Source organism: Salvelinus namaycush, chromosome 15 (assembly GCF_016432855.1).
Source record: "Salvelinus namaycush isolate Seneca chromosome 15, SaNama_1.0, whole genome shotgun sequence".
Lineage (NCBI taxonomy): Eukaryota > Metazoa > Chordata > Actinopteri > Salmoniformes > Salmonidae > Salvelinus > Salvelinus namaycush.
Window position 1 is genome coordinate 21,948,039 of NC_052321.1, and position 17,353 is coordinate 21,965,391.

The window sequence follows — 17,353 nt, forward strand, 5'->3', positions numbered from 1 at the left end:
TGCTGAGGGGGTAGTTTTGGAGGGGTTGGGGGTTCAGCAGCGCACCCGCCCTCTGTGACCATCACCACTCTAATGAAGGGGAACACACAGGTCATAGCCATGTGGAGACTGGCAGTATACTGAGTTCGATCCTAAACCGCGTGGACAGTGAAATGCAGCTGGGGGGGGGTTAGGGTTAGGGTTAGGGTTAGGGGGGGGGGGGGGGGTCAGTGGGCAGCTATGTGTGTCAAAGTTTGTTAGCACCTTAGGAGCAAAAAGCATTCTGTCATCGTCCACCTAACACTGACCTTAATGACCGGGCCCCAGCCCCAGTCCCAGTTAGCCCACGGCCATATTAGTCTCCCCCCTCTGCTGCTGGCTCTATCTGGAGCAGAGAGAGATGCTGGCATTCAAAGCTTCATAATGATTACTAATTAATCAAAAGTAAAGGCTGTCATTAGAGAACCTTATCCTCAGAGATGATAATAGCAAACTGTGCCAGGGAACAGCAACACCAACTTATTTCCTGATATGTAAACTTAATGTACTGACTGTACAGTCTGATTACAGTGTGTGGACTATTGACTAACAATTATTATGTCTATCTAGGTATTGTGTTAGTTAGTCCTGTGGTTAAGGGGAGGACGGCTCATAATAATGGCTGGAATGGAGTGAATGGAACAGTATTGTCACACCCTGATCTGTTTCACCTGTCTTTGTGCTTGTCTCCACCCCCCTCCAGGTGTCACCCATCTTCTCCATTATCCCCTGTGTATTTATACCTGTGTTCTCTGTTTGTCTGTTGCCAGTTCGTTTTGTTCGTGAAACCTACCAGCGTTTGTTCCCCTGCTCCTGCCTGTATCTTGCTCCTGTTTTCTAGTCCTTCCCGGTTTTGACCGTTCTGCCTTCCCTGACCCTGAGACTGCCTACCGTTCTGTACTTTACCCCACCTTACTGGATTATTGACCCCTGTCTGCCCTGACCCTGAGACTGTCTGCCGTTCTGTACCTTACTGGATTATTGACCACTGCCTGCCCTGACCCTGAGACTGCCTGCCGTTCTGGACCCCTTGCACCCACTCTGGATTATTGACCACTGCCTGCCCTGACCCTGAGACTGCCTGCCGTTCTGGACCCCTTGCACCCACTCTGGATTATTGACCACTGCCTGCCCTGACCCTGAGACTGCCTGCCGTTCTGGACCCCTTGCACCCACTCTGGATTATTGACCAATGCCTGCCTTTGACCTGTCGTTTGCCTGCCCCTGTTTTATAAATAAACTTTTGTTTCTTCGACACTGTCTACATCTGGGTTTTACCTGAAACGTGATAGGTATCAACTATGTGTTTGTGTCTGATACAATTCCGTCCATTTCAGCCAATACTATGAGCCTGTCCTCCCCAATTCCGGTGCCACCAGCCATCTGTGATTGAGATCCTCAGCTACAGTATAGCTGTACAATTATACTATAATGTAGGATAGTAATGTAATGTATTTCTAGCCCATAAATTAGAGGAGAGATAACACACTAAATTGATATGGGATCTTGTGAGAGAATGATACCGTTTACGGAAGCTAATAGTACCGCTTTGCTGTTCCTTAATCATCCTCGAATTAGACTTGGTTAGATCTAGATGTCAAATTACAGCACTTTTAAAACACTTTTTCAAATGTTAGCCAAGAAAAGGGGCAATGAAAAATCTATTGGGAGAACTTAAGTGCCAATTTTCTTGACGTATAAATTGTTACCTTTGGAATCTGGTCATTGCCCATCTGTCAATGTCCTAATCAATGTGGCCCACTTCATAATGAACTGTTAATCTTTTTAATTCCATTGCCAAAGGCCAAAAAATCTATCAGAATGCAATCAGCAGTTTTCTCCCTCTCTTTTCCTCACAGAGAGCGTGGATGGGGGGAGAAATATGGTCCTCTGTGCTCTGTGGCTGTGCTAGACTGCCCTGGGGTGCCATTGGTGCATAGAGTATTAGTGCATGGAGTCTGGGTCAGCCAGTGAACCATCTCTGATCAGGTTCAGCCATATACAACTCAATTATGCAGCCATTTCATGGCTGGTGTAGAGGGAATGACCTAATACAGAGCTCACCACAGGGAGAACAGGGGAGCTTTGGAGTTACAGTTTCAGTCTCCCTTTTCATTCAAATTTTACCATTTTATTACCACTTTTGGGGTAGGTAAAGAATCATAAAGGTTGTAAATTAGATTATAGTCCTGACACTGTGTTATAATTTTTAGAAGTTAAAAATAGAATTTAGACTCTGTAATTTAAATGTGTAACCCCTGAATACAGTAAGTCGCTGTTGTTTATATTTACCTGACTCCTATGAATAGTCATGTAAATATAAACAATAGGTAAGAGATGCAAATGTTTGTGTGTGGGTATACAGGCAGATCAGAATGCTAAATCATCCTGCTGCAGCTTGTACAGTACAACAGTAGCACTATGCAAAGCCAAGCATTTCCACACATTTAGACATGTCAGACAGTCTGGCTTCCGGTTGGATTTTGGGTTAAACCATCATTATGGAGTGATGATCATTCTCAGGCCTTCCATGGCAAATCCAATTAAGATTAGTCAACTATCCACTGTACAATGCAGGTTATGATAATCGGATTAACGCAGCACTTAAAAGCTTTGCCATACAGAGCACTCTAGTTAGCACGCCATATTTACTGTACTGTATGTCAACACAGGAAGACAAAGGCCCTGAAAACATGACAGTTTAATAGCCTATCGGTAATCAAACTGATTCAACTCTCATATACTTTCATAGTTATTCAATAATTTGAAGAGAATTCTGTAATATTCTCTGTATAATACTACAACCCTGCACATTGCCAGAGGTGAAAAGTGGTGTTTTCTCTGTATATTCTAGCCAGAGGTAGTGTACCTGGCTGGCTTGTTTTGGCTAGGTAAATGGGATGAGACTGTGTTATTGGGTCAGTCTGATCCAGTCCTGAGTAAGCTCCTTGGTTAAACTCTCCCTCTGCTGACAATGGGCTGTACAGAACAGTCTGGTTGGGAAAGTCCTAATCTCTAGATCTGTAGCTGACTACTACACTTCTTCTCTTCTCAGATATACCGACCACCTGTCTGTCCAGGTACAGTTGTCACACCTACATGTCCTACACACAAGGTGAGAACCAAGAGAGGCCCAGCTTAAACTACAGCAGGCGTTCTGCAGCTGATGTCAGCGCAGACACATGTCTGCTATGCTGATGAGAAGACGAGGGTACAGAGAGGCTATACAACAGAGGCTGTACTGAGGGACACAGTCTTTCAGTGGGTTACCTCTATGCCTAGCGTGCTATAATGTTCTAGAGTTATCAGGGTCAACCTCAAGATCAGACAGACTCTGCTTTGGTTTCTAAAAGAGTCCCTAAACAATATGTTGACTGTCAGAATCAAGAGAAAATTCTAGAAGGGAGCAGAATGTCTGCTGACATAGAATGTGGTATTCTTAATTTAACAGCATCTCATTACCTAACACCTCGTCTATCATGATGTCTATGGAGCAGAGAAGAAACATGATTATGCCTATCAATAATTCAATTGAAGTGTGTGTGTGTGTGTGTGTGTGAGTGAGTGAGCTGTCCTGTGCTCTGCTCTAAATCTCCACTGTGGTTATGGTATATATTGACACCAGGGCTGTAGTCCCTCCCCATTCAGAGTAGGGATTTTAGCTGGACTCTATTCGTTTGATTATTTTAAAGCTGTCTCCATTTTGCCCCTAGGTCCATGTGAGCTGCTGACATTAATTATCTGTGTTTGCATTTGTGCGTGTGTGTGTGTGTGTGTGTGTGTGTGTGTGTGTGTGTGTGTGTGTGTGTGTGTGTGTGTGTGTGTGTGTGTGTGTGTATGTGTGTGTGCATGCGCACCCATCGGAAGCAAAGGCAGGGAAATGGATGATGGGATAGAGGGTTCATTAGGGTGACTTGGTGTTGAACTACTCTAAATGGAACTAACAAGGACTAATCATGATGTCAGATTCTACCAGTTGAAATGAATGGCTGGTTCTGTATCTAAACTGCTATCACGTGTTGTTTTTCGAACTACACAGTATGTTATAGCTGATCATGAGTGAATGGTGTTCTATATCTTTCTATGGTGCTCAAGTAGTGCAGTGGGTTGTAGATGGGTGGGCGTACCTGGGATATGCTTGGCCCAGCCAATGATGACAACCAGCTCCCGGTCAGCCAGGTCACACAGCGTGGTGAGGGCCTTGATGTCACTCTCAGGCATGGTGGGGTCAGGCATGGCGTAGATCTTCTCTGGCTCGGCCACCAGCAGGTGGGACACTATCTTTGTGACTGACAAGGAAGCAGAGGTGGTCAAAACAACAGTCAAAGGTCACATTACTGTGATGCAAATACAGGTACTCTCAGATACAAACGTACATGCTAGGATATACAATCATTCACTCTCTCTTTCTAGCTCTAACAAGTAAACGAATGAATGGTTTAATATGGTTGATAATAAAGATTCTCCTCACATTAGTCAACATTATGTGAGAGGATATTCCTAGGACTGCCATCCCTGAGAAGCCAGTCACTGTTTAATATCGGTCATCTGCTCTGAGATTTGTCATAACTCAGCCGTTACCAGAACAATGCCTGTCTGGCCTAATATATATTCTCTAGAAGTGCTCTCCTATGGAAATACACCTATCCAGACAACAGGAGAATCTGGTCTGAATAAAATGCATTTATCTTTAAGTGAACCTGGTCTGGGGAAACGCTGCGGGAAGGGGGTGGGTAGTGAGGTGACAGAGCACTACTCACGGGGTTTTTTGGCAGGAGGGGGGAGTGTGAGGCCCAGGTACGCTGTGTTCTCCGCATCCATCCTTCTCTTGTACTTCTGTCTTCCCCCTCGCACACGGTCCAGACGCACACCTGACACATGACAAGATGCAAGGAGACCTTTGAGTAGGAAATCCAATTTCACCATTCTGACAAATAAAATGAATCAATCAATTCTACAACATAGGAATGTTATCAATAAAAATAGCAATTTAACACTGTTTTAAGTAGTTCCACAATTAGTACATTGTTATTGGTAGAGAGTAACACAACAAACATTTATGTCGAACTCCCCAATCACACACTAAGATTCACTCATCAGATTCCGACATGATCAAAAACAAATCTAAAGTATTCCTCTAGTTATAAGAGGGGGCATTACGTCTAAAAGCCTGACCAAGCTGAGGTGTGTGTGTCTGCCCAGAGGAATGGCTCTGTTCTGTTGTCTGCATGGTGAGAGAGAGTAAAGGGAGTGTCAGTGTGTCAGAAGGACTGCCGGCTGGCGCTGCGTTCCCATATGTGGTCCATGCCTGGCTGGTCTACTGTGACACTGCCGAGCCTGACGAAGCTCTAAACATATGAATATTTAATGCAGGGTCAATGATCTCACAGACTGGTCCTCTAATTATTTAGTTTTTTGGGTGAGGTGGACGGCATACTAATGAACAACAAGGCAGGTACCTGTGAGCTCAGTGTCTAGAGGCCTATGTGTCCAGCCATGTAGCTAATGTAGGAGGAATGAACACACAACCACATCCACACACTGTCTGGTGTACAGTCTTATAGAATTACGACACAGATAGATAGAGGTTAGCTTTCCAATAAAAGCTCCTTATTTCACCCCTCTTTCACGGGACAGGCATGAGGCTTATCACTCTCTGCCACTCACAGGGGACCAGGTCCTGCACTGATACTATAAATGTCACCAACCTCATCGTAACATAAGTTATTTATTATTTCATTATTTGATAAGAACGTTTCCATTTGGATTGTCCTTTCTATTCTATTATTTTTCAACGGAGTTAAAATATTTAATCTGCAGTGTTCCATTTATGTGATACAGGATGGTGTTTGGTGATTTCATTTAATCGTATGCAAAACATTTATGTTTAACATCCTGTTGGGGCTGGACAGGGACACGGTCCTGCACACTGCTGAACGGGCCTGATGGATCTTTACCCTGTATAGTAAATGTCTATCTATTTCCACATTATGTATAACCTAAACCCCCTAAACAAATGGATGCTAAACCAGATTTGATCAGAGGTATTATCCTGTACTGTATGTATGGTCTAGCTGTTGGAGGAGATGTATTTGTCAGCACACCAAGTGCCCTCTGCTAAAATCACTGACAGGGAGAGGACTTGATGATTTCAACACTTTATAACTACAAAGACAGTGTCATAGCTGGGTATTGTGTGACCACTGCAAATGAGGCTAATACAATTTCCCCCTCAGCCTGTACTCTCTTGGAGGATGGGTTTGGATGTCCCTATGTACAGTGATTAGAGGACGATGGAGGGAACAGTCAGTGGGGATGGATGGGGAGAAAAAATAAGATGATTTAGTATGGAAATAATAGCCTTCATTCAATAGAAAGGACTGAAACGATGGATTATGAAAACGGTCATTTTCATTTTCACCCTTTCCATTGAGTGAACCATACCCCCTTCTCCCAAACTAGACTCTATGCATGGGTAGCTATAGCAAACAGGATTATCGTGTAGGAATAGAATAAGGAGATTTTATTCGACTTATATAAATTATTTGATTCCCTAGAAACACATCTGATTAGGATTGTCTTTAAATTTCCTGACACTGACAACCTACTAACCTAATTACCCACAATTCCCAGAAGAGACCCATCCTTCTCAGCAAACACTGGGGGATCATCTGACGGCTGCCACATTAGTGAACATCACAAATTCCTCATTCCCCAATTTACATCTTTCATATGTAGCATGTAAAAATAGTGTCAAGGAATATTTGACCAGTAAATCTATTCAGGGACGAGGCCTCGAGTATGAACCCATGACAAGACGGACTCCTATGTCACCAAGTTGGTGCTTGCAAGGTTTAAGTGCTTAGGAGGGTTACGATTCAGATTTATCTGGTGGTACTATAGGAGTGGAAAATACCAGCGATAATTGTGATGTCACCACATTCTAGAGTTTCTCTGGGCTCTCCTGAGGAGCTCAGATACAGCCAGGTGTGGATGTACCATAGCCTATGAGCTGTCTTGTGGTGTTGGTCTGGGCTGGCTGGTGAGTCATGTGGCTGTACGTGTCAGCCAGCCTAAAGCCACAGTGACGAGGAGTCCCAGGTACATGGGTGCCTCTTGTAATTAGAGCTTTCCCGGTCATAATTACCAGATGCTGACAGGAATTAAAGCTTGGCACTAACCTGTCTCATTTTACAGTCAAACAGGACCATACAGGGAGGGAGGACAGGGAGAGAATGAGACAGAGAGCAAGGGATTGTGTCAGAGAGAGAGAGAGAGAGAGAGAGAGAGAGAGAGAGAGAGAGAGAGAGAGAGAGAGAGAGAGAGAGAGAGAGAGAGAGAGAGAGAGAGAGAGAGAGAGAGAGAGAGAGAGAGAGAGAGAGAGAGAGAGAGAGAGAGAGAGAGAGAGAGAAGTAGACCAGTTCTTTCCATGTGTCTGACTCCTCTTGGAGAAACTCACAGTGGCCTTGGTCAAGCCTATGTGTCACTTCGGTGAGCCATGGACCAAGCTTTGGATTGTTTGTTTGTGTCCGGTGCATCGGTACTGCATGTATTTGTGTGTATGTGTCTTTGTGTATGTAAATGTGTCTGTGTGTATGTGAATGTGTGTGTGAAGAGGGGTGAGTTCTGCCTCATCACCTCTGTGTTTAACGGCCTGCCCCATCACCCTGTGGTTGGGTAAAGGGAGGGTGGTAGTGGCCGGTTATCTCGGGTGTCAGCTCTTCAAAGCAGGGTGCAGGGGTAAAGGGGTAAAGAGCTTTTGGCCAAGGCGGCTGGCATTTGTGCACAGATTAGCGGCGGGCTAGGGGCGGAGGCTGGGGCCAGCTGACCTAGGGCTCCTCTTTCTCTCCAAAAACAATAATAATCCCACTCAGAGCACACTCCTACAAAAGGGCCTGTCTTCCCTCACTTCCCTCACTTTGTGTGGCCGGCCGTGGTAGGGGCCCTTATTTTGAGCCCGTCACCTGTTCTGGATGTCTCTCCCTGGGGAAAGTGTCAGGATGTCTGGGATGGTTGGCAGTGCCAAGCGGGGCTTAGGCGGACCCTATTTTAGCTGGGAAAATCAGAAGGCCACATGGCGAGGCATGGTGAACCCTGCCTTTCAAGGCAGCCACCCTGCTAAACCCCCGTCAGCACTATTTCAAAGAGCCCCTGTTGCCAGCTTTGCATGCTTGTAAGCGTGTTGCAGCATTTTTAATCACGAGTGGTGATGAGCGAGGGCAGCGGAAAAATGGTCACACGATGGCCCCCCTATCCCTATCTGCTGATTGGGCCCCCAGTCTGCTCTCATCACATGCTCTGTCCACCTGCCCATATCGTAGTGGAACTATCTAACCCTATTGCAGTAACATCACGCTGGGTTCACTCCCCACTCAAGATGCAGGCTCCATATGAAGGCCAAGTTACACTTTGTGGAAAAACATTGGCCTGTTTGAAACATCTCACATTGCATGTTCATTCTTTTAATAGGTTCTTATGGAACCAAACAATTGAATCCCCATTTCCTGAAGCACACATTCAGTGGCTGTCTGTGTACATGTCTTACTTATGTGTTGGCGTGAATCCATTTTTATGTGTATGCATGTACAGTAGGTGGCTTGTATGTACGTACTTTATGTTGTAGTAAGGATGATATGGGTGCTCTTGTGGGATGTGGTTGTTCTATCGCGTGTCTTCTAATCAGGGTGATATACAGGAAGGTTTATTGTGTATCAGCCTCTTTCACCCTCCTTTAAAACATGTCTGTTGTGCTCCCACCTGTCAGCCCAGGGAACATAACAAGATAGAGCCTATTGCTGAGAGGTAGCACAGCAGTACTGTAGCGTGGGAGTGTGTGTGATGTGTGTATGTGTCTGTGTGTGTGTGTCTGCATGTGTGTGTGTCAGTGTGTGGGGGGGCATCTGCCATTGAATTATGTCAATGTAATCTCTCAATAGTATCTGTTCCTCTTTCGCTCTCTCTCAGCTCTGATCCCCCTCCATTGATCAGAGGAGAAACCTGTAGCCCCTGACATTTGATTCTTCTATTGATCACTTCCTCTTTTATACAGTCGGGGGAAAGTAGAGCGATTCAACTCAAGTCTCTGGCAGATCCCCTTTAAGCGGACTGCTGATCTTTGGAGATCACTTCCCTTACACTTCCCTTAAGACGTCTACAGAGATAAACTGGAGCCTTTTCCAATGGACTAAAAACATGCACTAATTCCTTACCATGTACTCGCTTAATCAGTAGGGGAGGTAAAGCCTTGAAATGCCTTTCTTTGAAAGGTATTAACTATTAACCTTAACATGGGCACTGAGGGAAAAAAGTAATTCATTTGCACTTCCAAGATCTCCCTGAATGTCTTGAAATTCAGTCATATCATGGCCCGTGTGGCTCAGTTGTTAGAGCATGGGGCTTGCAACGCCAGGGTTCAATTCCAACGGGGGACCAGCATGAAAAAGTATGACAAATGCATGTAGTCACTACTGTAAGTCACTTTGGATAAGAGCGCTAAATGACTAACATGTGAACATTTAAAAAGAGATGTTAGGTGTGTTGTGATGCATTAAAATGTACTGTAGTTCCATAGAGCGCCTGATGATAGGAAACTGCATTACACCTTTGGTAGAGCTATAAAGTTATAATTAGTATTTTCTTTTTTCTTGAGTGAATGACCTTTCTGCAGTAATGAACTCCAGAGAGGTATCTTTAGTCACATGAGCGTTGACCATCTCCAGCCCCTGAGCCTGGACATGGCGTTGAGCCGATGGCTTCGTAGAGCTTAGACTAGCATCTCCTCCAGTCCCTAGTCCCCGTGACCAGATTCATTGGTTTCACACTCACGCACGCCGCCGTAAAACGCCTGACCTTGCTTTAAGGAGAAGATAGCGTGTGGCGTGCATTAAGATGCATTTCACATCTTTCTGTTAATTTGGGAAATGTATTTACTTCTTTTGATTGTGTTTGAAAAGCGTCGCTGGAGGTGGGAGAGAGGAGGGTGACCTGATTCCTGAAGGACTTCACAGAGCCAGAGGTAATCTCTACCTCCATTCTAATATGTGGCGAAACCCACTCTGTAAAAATTAGCGTCGTTTTCAATCTGTGGATATGCTGAATATACAGAAGTATGCATTAGAATGCTGGACTAAGTCTCTCTCTGCATATTTGATCTCTACACTCTCTCTATACTATCTCCTACTTTGACCCGACACTGGCCAGGCATTTATGACCATCACTACATATTTTGTAGTCTCTTATTCCCCCAGATGATATATTGGAATTAATTTTTCATTGGATAGTAAAGCGATGAATCTGTCTTTCTGGCCCAGTCTCTTTATCTTGCTTCATGCAGTAAGGAGATTATGTTACAAAGCAGAGATCTATATAGACTACTATGCCGCTGGAGTTGGAGATGGGATAGGATGTACTATACATTCCATTCTCTGGTGAATTAAGGGAGACGGGGGTGGGGTAACAGTTGGGTATACTGCATGTCATGTTGATGAGTAAGGATACCAAAAACAACATGAAAATAGTTGTACTTAGTTAACAACATATTTTAAGGGATTGTAATTAGGCTACTGCTATGGAGTATAAAATTAGAGTATAAAATGACTAATCATGTTGTGTTTTTCTGCCACCGTAATAGAGAATATCTCCCTCTGAGTCTTTTCTTCACGTCTACCCTGTAGTACAGTGGCAGTGGAGGGATAATCATGCTTAGTCAAACATAAGCACCACTTGACCTATTCTCACCAGCGCTCGCGGAAAGTAAGACATAAAGAGCATGTTTCCTTAAAGAGCTCTTCCCAGCAGGCAGCTAAATAAATATGACAGCACCTCCCCATTCCCCAGCCACACTGCTCTCATTATTCATGTGTTGGGGCTGTTTGGAGAGACCAACAAGTGAGGAGGGGAGGGGGATAAAGCGGCAGTAATGCAAGGGAGGGGGCCAGGTTGGTAGGGGGCTAGGGGGCCAGGGCCTTCCCCGGAAGGAGCAGCCCAGCCTGGGGTCTCAGGGTGCCTGGCAGGGGGTAAGAAACCTGGCCGGAGAAATCCATCGGCAGCATTTTTAATTGTCACTGAATTCCCAGTTGGGGTGACTTTATAAAATCATCCACAAGAAGAGAGCTGAGATGTTCGGAAAACATTTAGCGGATCAATATGCCGGGGAGAGCTGAGACTAGCCGGAGTGTGTGCTCAGGGACCCAGCAGAAGCCTTTCCAGTCGGAATACTGTTACATTTCTATTACTCAGACAGCAGGATCGACCTATTCAGCATATTTCTGTCCCCAGCTCAGCTGCCCATGATTTACTGCTGTGTTGGTAGGGGGAGGACAGAACAGACCAGGGACTCAGATCAGTTGTCTGGCCACTGCTGCGAATTTTGAGATTATTTTAATTAACATAAAGAGAGTGATACCAAGACAAACAGACAGATGGACAGACAGACAGACAGACAGACAGACAGACAGACAGACAGACAGACAGACAGACAGACAGACAGACAGACAGACAGACAGACAGACAGACAGACAGACACTTAGAGATTTACTTGCCTTCCTTGAGCATCCCCACTTTGAGACACTTCATAAAGCGGCAGGCTTGACATGACTTGCGTCTCCGTTTTGTGATCTCACACTCGTTTGTGGCGGGACAGCTGTATTCTATGTTGCCTGAGAAGGACAAGAAATATGGGTTAGCCTTAACCTGATCCCTCTTTATAACGCAGTGTATCTTCCTATTGAGTTATAGGCAAAGGAAAAGCAAAAGGTTAAATGTTTTTACCTTTTTTCTCTCCTTTTTTACATGTAGAATAAAAGTAAGCATAAAAGTAAGGATACAATACACATTTTAGGACATTGTCATTTACATTGTACGAGGCAGTGTGTACTCTAGGTTAAAAACCAGTGGAACAGTTACTGTATATCACACAGGATTCTATGGTCTATAAAAATCAGTTTGTGCAGACCAGACATTGGGCATCAGCATTTGTTAATCATCTCCTGGGCAACAATCCATTACAGTAGTGTGTCTGAGGTGAGATGAGGTGACCTCCAGGGAACAAGGTAACTTCCAGAGGTGGGGGTGAAGAAGGAGGGAGGGAGAGGAGACCTCCAGTACTCCTCATGGACCCCTTCATAAATGCACCCTTGCCCCTTGCTAAATTGTTCTCATTAATTCTGAGCATGTCCCCTCCAGGCCCCTGGAGCAGCCAACCATCCAGCCTGCATCCCGCTTCCCTTCAGAGGGGCTGGCCGCCCTGCCGCCTGCTGCCTCAATAGCAGGGGAGAGAGCCGGACACACGGCCCCCGGCCACTTTACATAATGCTCCAGAAGCCCCAAACCTGTTGTTACCGCTGTTGCCATTGTTGACTATTTACATAGTGTACAGGCAAGACGCCTTATGCATTATTCACATCCAGTACTACAGCGTCTGATACCGGGACAACACAATGAAAAAGAGTTTCACTTCTACTCAATAAAAGAGATGTTTCTGCCTGTGCTGTAGCACTAGCAATAGAAAGGAAGGACAGGATATACGATGGCATTCTCCTTGTGTCCGATTCCCTACATTTTACTGTCGTCAAGGTTTTCAATGAAGGCTTTCAAAATAATATCAAGCTACTCGAGGTCCTGAATTAGAATCATTCCTTGTCCACCATGAATTGAAGAACAGAGAAGCATATTCTGAGGCACAATACTTATTTTATCATTGATGTTTTCTTATGTGCATTCTTAAACTTGGATTCCTTATTTATCTACCACAAAGCCATGTTATCTACTCAACTATTATCTATTCAACGCTGTGTACAGTTCCTTTTCCATTTAGAAGGATTAACCTTGATGACTTCAATATAGACTGACATAGGCCTATATACAGTATTATCCTGTCTAACTGCACACCGACTGTACTCCAGCAGCTCTCCTGCCTATAGATAAACAGCCATACACAGGCACATTGGGATTCCATCTCGACACAGCCAACCTGCTTCTCTCTCCACCCTGACCCTCGCTCAGTGTTTTCTAAAGAGAGAGAGAGAGTAAGAGCTGTATAACATTCCAGTGGGGTTCCCCCTTCAACCCTCCAACCCCCTTTAACAACTTATGCAATTATGTTAATGTTATTGGACAGATCAAGTGGAGGGTCCCAAGATGTATTAAATAATTAGAAATTCTTCTGTATCTGGGTTAGAAATCATCATGCTAATTCCTCTCATCTCTTTGGAATTGAGGTAAATAAATGTGTGAGAAAAGGGAGATGATGAGGTATGTCTCTCTTCCTGTTGTGACTGTTGTCATAGCACAACCATACCATAATAATAAGCCCATCTATTTCCCATCTGTTCACAGGAGGCAATCATCAGAGTAGCCAACTCTGGAATCTATAACCCCCCCCTCCCTGTACACTGCTGCTACTCACTGTTTGTTTGTTATCTATGCATAGTCACTTCGCCCCCACCTACATGTGCAGATTACCTAAACTAGCCTGTACCCCTGCACACTGACTCGGTACCGGTGCCCCCTGTATTTAGACTCGTTATTGTTATTCTTATTGTGTTACTTTTTATTATTACTTTTCATTTTAGTTTACTTAGCAAATACTTTATTCTTCTTGAACTGCACTGTTGGTTAAGGGCTTGTCAGTAAGCATTTCACGGTAAAGTCTACACTTGTTGTATTTGGCACGTGGCAAATAAAGTTTGATTTGATTTGAAACAGAGACCATGCACAAACAACCATACTCATTAAACCCAAACACACACACAGGCATACTCTCTCATATACACTAAAAGGACAGAGTGCATAGACCAATATACACTGAGTGTACAAAGCATTTGTACAAAGATCTTTCCATGACAGACTGACCAGGTGAATCCAGGCTATGACCCCTTATTGATGTCACTTGTTAAATCCACTTCAATCAGTGTAGATGAAGGGGAGGTGACAGGTTAAAGAAGGATTTTTAAGCCTTGAGACAATTAAGACATGGATTGTGTATATGTGCCATTCAGAGTGTGAATGGGAAGACAAAATATTTAAGTGCCTTTGAACGGGGTATGGTAGTAGGTGCCAGGCACACCGGTTTGAGTGTGTCAAGAACTGCAACGCTGCTGGGTTTTTCACCCTCAACAGTTTCCATTGTGCATCAAGAATAGCCCACCACCCGAAGGACATCCAGCCAACTTGACACAAATGTTGGAAGCATTGGAGTCAACATGGGCCAGCATCCCTGTGGAATGCTTTCGACACCTTGTAGAGTCCATGCCCCGACGAATTGAGGCTGTTTTGAGTGCAAAATAGGGGGTGCAACTAAATATTAGGATGTTTTGTATATATATATAAAAATACATGATTGGTTCACCTTTATTGGCGTTTATAGCTCAAGGACTGATCCTCAGACAAATGTCTATTTATACAGCCAGTCAGTCAAGCATTGGAGGAGTTAATATATACCCTGAATTAGAATGCTGGGTTCATCTCTGGTTTCAAAGGTTACAGTATTAAACAAATAACATAAAAATCTGAGAAGGAAAGAAGGAAAGAAGAAAAAAATGATTTTCTTCTCTCGATATTTATCTGTCTCAATTTATTTTATGGCTTTTCAGGACCTGTGCCAGGGCAGTGAGGGAAAGTCAGGTCCTGTAAGTAAATTATAGTAAAATCGCAGGTATTTCTCATCAAAATCTAAACGGACTTTTACAGGCTTACTGTCAAGGTCTATTACTTCATATAAAAAGAGGGCCACTGAGTTCAGTTGGTTTTCAAGCAATTTTATACTTGGGTTCAAAATGAGAGAAAAATAAGGTTCAATAAGAGATTGATGCTTTTGATTGGCAGGGCACGCGAGGTGCGGCACGGGCCTGTGATTAGGGAGCTATGAGAATAGGAGTTTGTCCGGGATGGATGGTGATCTAGGTTGACATTAATTTGGGCCTCGAGCATGACTAATGTAACTATCTCCATGTAAGAGTTCAGGGGGCTTTTCACTGAATGACTAGGTGACAGAAGATGGATTTGCCATTCCGTCCTGTTGAAAAGGTAGGGGCAGCAGGTCTCTTTTACAGCAGTGGAACATCAGGAAGTAAAGGAGAGAAGAGAAGTTAAGAGTAGGCAATGCTAAATGAATCTAGGAACCCCAGGTAGAGAAACCGAGATTTCTGGAAAATATTCAACACAGACAGTCAACCGTGTGGTCACTATCATCTCACATTTCATTATGTGCTGAAAATGTCACAGAAAAAAGTCCATTAGCTTTAGTGGTATTGCTTAAAAACAATGTGATGAATGAGTGTAAAAGACACATCTTCTGTGTTGTTCTCATTAAGGGACGTCATCTCACACCCTCCACCCTGGATAGACAGCCTCGTTATTTCTTTAATTAATCAGGTCTCATCTACCGCAACCTCTTCTTCATCCAAGGGCTTTATGTCCCACTGTTTACTGCTCCCTCTATTCCTCCTCCAGTCATCCTGTGTGGTTTTTATTAATTCAGAAGCTTTCACCCCCTCCTCATCCCACTCCTAAAAAGTCCCATGGTCCTCGTCCCTTTCCTCTTCTGCCTGGACTGGTACCCCTGTCTGATTATTATGCCATTAAGCTTTTCCTCTCCTCCTCTGAAAGAGCGCTCGGGTCCCTCTCCAATCTAAAGAAATCCTAGGGTTTTTTCTCCCTCCTTTCCCTGAAATTACCCGGCGTGCGACGCGTGCCTGAGTTTCTAATTGGCCCTGCAGTCCCTAGAGACAGCCCCCTCCCTTCCTCCTAATGAAAAGCCTCGGCCTTAATTACACTTTCCAAACGCTGATTGTTATTGACAAAACTCCTGTGGCTCGGACAAACGACGGCAGATTAGTTCCATTACAGGCAGCCCTCCAAGAGGAGAAAGAGAGGAATTTCAAATCGACAATGTAAAGTGAGGGAGGAAAAAAAAGAGAACTCTTTCCATTTTTCTTTTCATGTACCAGGCTATTGCTCCACTTAAGACTTCTCTTTCTTTCCAGATTGCTCTTTTCTGTTCTATTGTGTGTCACTGTCAATGGTTTGTAGCGAGGGGACAAAAGCACAGTTATGTTACTTGAGAGAAAATGATCATCTTATGTCAATAGACAGGATAGCTGATGGCAGCATGGGTAAACAGCAGGATTTGGCCTAATGCTTTTGTTTGACTGCAAAGATACATAGACTGTTTAAAGCTGATAGGATTTGGGGTGTTCAAAATCAACACCTACTAGACAGCCTGCATTCGATAACCTGGGCACAATAATGGCATTTTTCGGGGGACAATTCTCCAGAAGCTAAGGACGTAAATTGAGACATACAGAGTATTATTTTTACAGAACATATTTGAGGTATGAAACAATTATACAAAATAAAGAAATACAAGTTCAAATTAATTTGTCTCCTATGCAAGATAAATATGTTTACTTTACTGCATGCCATTACTATAGCTAAATATTTCAATATTTGCCTCCTGTATTTTTCCTTTTAAATCCTCAGTTTCTTAAGCAGACTTAAGCAGGGGCAGCTGTGCATGTTCAGCAGTGATTTTCCCTGGCTCAATAATATCTCCCTCCGTACCGTAGGTCCCAATGATTAATGTAGGACAGAGCACACAGAGAGACACACAGTGGGGGGGCTGTCATTGCCTCTCTAATGGGAACCTGTGATACATCATACCATGCAGATCTGCACCACTCACACCCTATTCCCCAGGTGCACACGCACGCACGCACGCACGCACGCACGCACGCACGCACGCACGCACGCACGCACGCACGCACGCACGCACGCACGCACGCACGCACGCACGCACGCACGCACGCACGCACGCACGCACGCACGCACGCACGCACGCACGCACGCACGCACGCACACACACACACACACACACACACACACACACACACACACACACACACACACACACACACACACACACACACACACACACACACACACGACAGATATAGTCAATCTCCAGCTTTGGACCCCCCACAGGCATCTGGGCACACAACACAACCACTCTCCACCAAACCTGATCCCAGCTGATGATGTCACCACCACTGCCCCTTACCTAGCCTGACCCCAGCTGATGATGTCACCACCACTGCCCCTTACCTAGCCTGACCCCAGCTGATGATGTCACCACCACTGCCCCTTACCTAGCCTGACCCCAGCTGATGATGTCACCACCACTGCCCCTTACCTAGCCTGACCCCAGCTGATGATGTCACCACCACTGCCCCTTACCTAGCCTGACCCCAGCTGATGATGTCACCACCACTGCCCCTTACCTAGCCTGACCCCAGCTGATGATGTCACCACCACTGCCCCTTACCTAGCCTGACCCCAG

At 44.7% G+C, this 17,353-nt stretch overlaps 1 protein-coding gene across 3 annotated transcripts in view; it reads right to left on the bottom strand.

Moving 5' to 3' along the window:
* The window catches only part of LOC120059878 (steroid hormone receptor ERR2), a 49,529-nt gene that overhangs the window by 16,095 nt on the left and 16,081 nt on the right, over window positions 1-17,353 (bottom strand). Inside the window, exons 4-6 of one of the 3 annotated variants that reach the window (XM_039008938.1) lie at window positions 11,559-11,675; window positions 4,779-4,889; window positions 4,146-4,307 (exon numbers count right to left, since the gene is read on the bottom strand). In XM_039008938.1, the coding sequence (XP_038864866.1) occupies window positions 4,146-4,307; window positions 4,779-4,889; window positions 11,559-11,675 (390 nt within the window). Of the gene's footprint in view, window positions 1-4,145; window positions 4,328-4,778; window positions 4,890-11,558; window positions 11,676-17,353 lie in introns of all 3 variants that reach the window. The other 2 variants (XM_039008939.1, XM_039008940.1) reach the window with 2 other exon arrangements.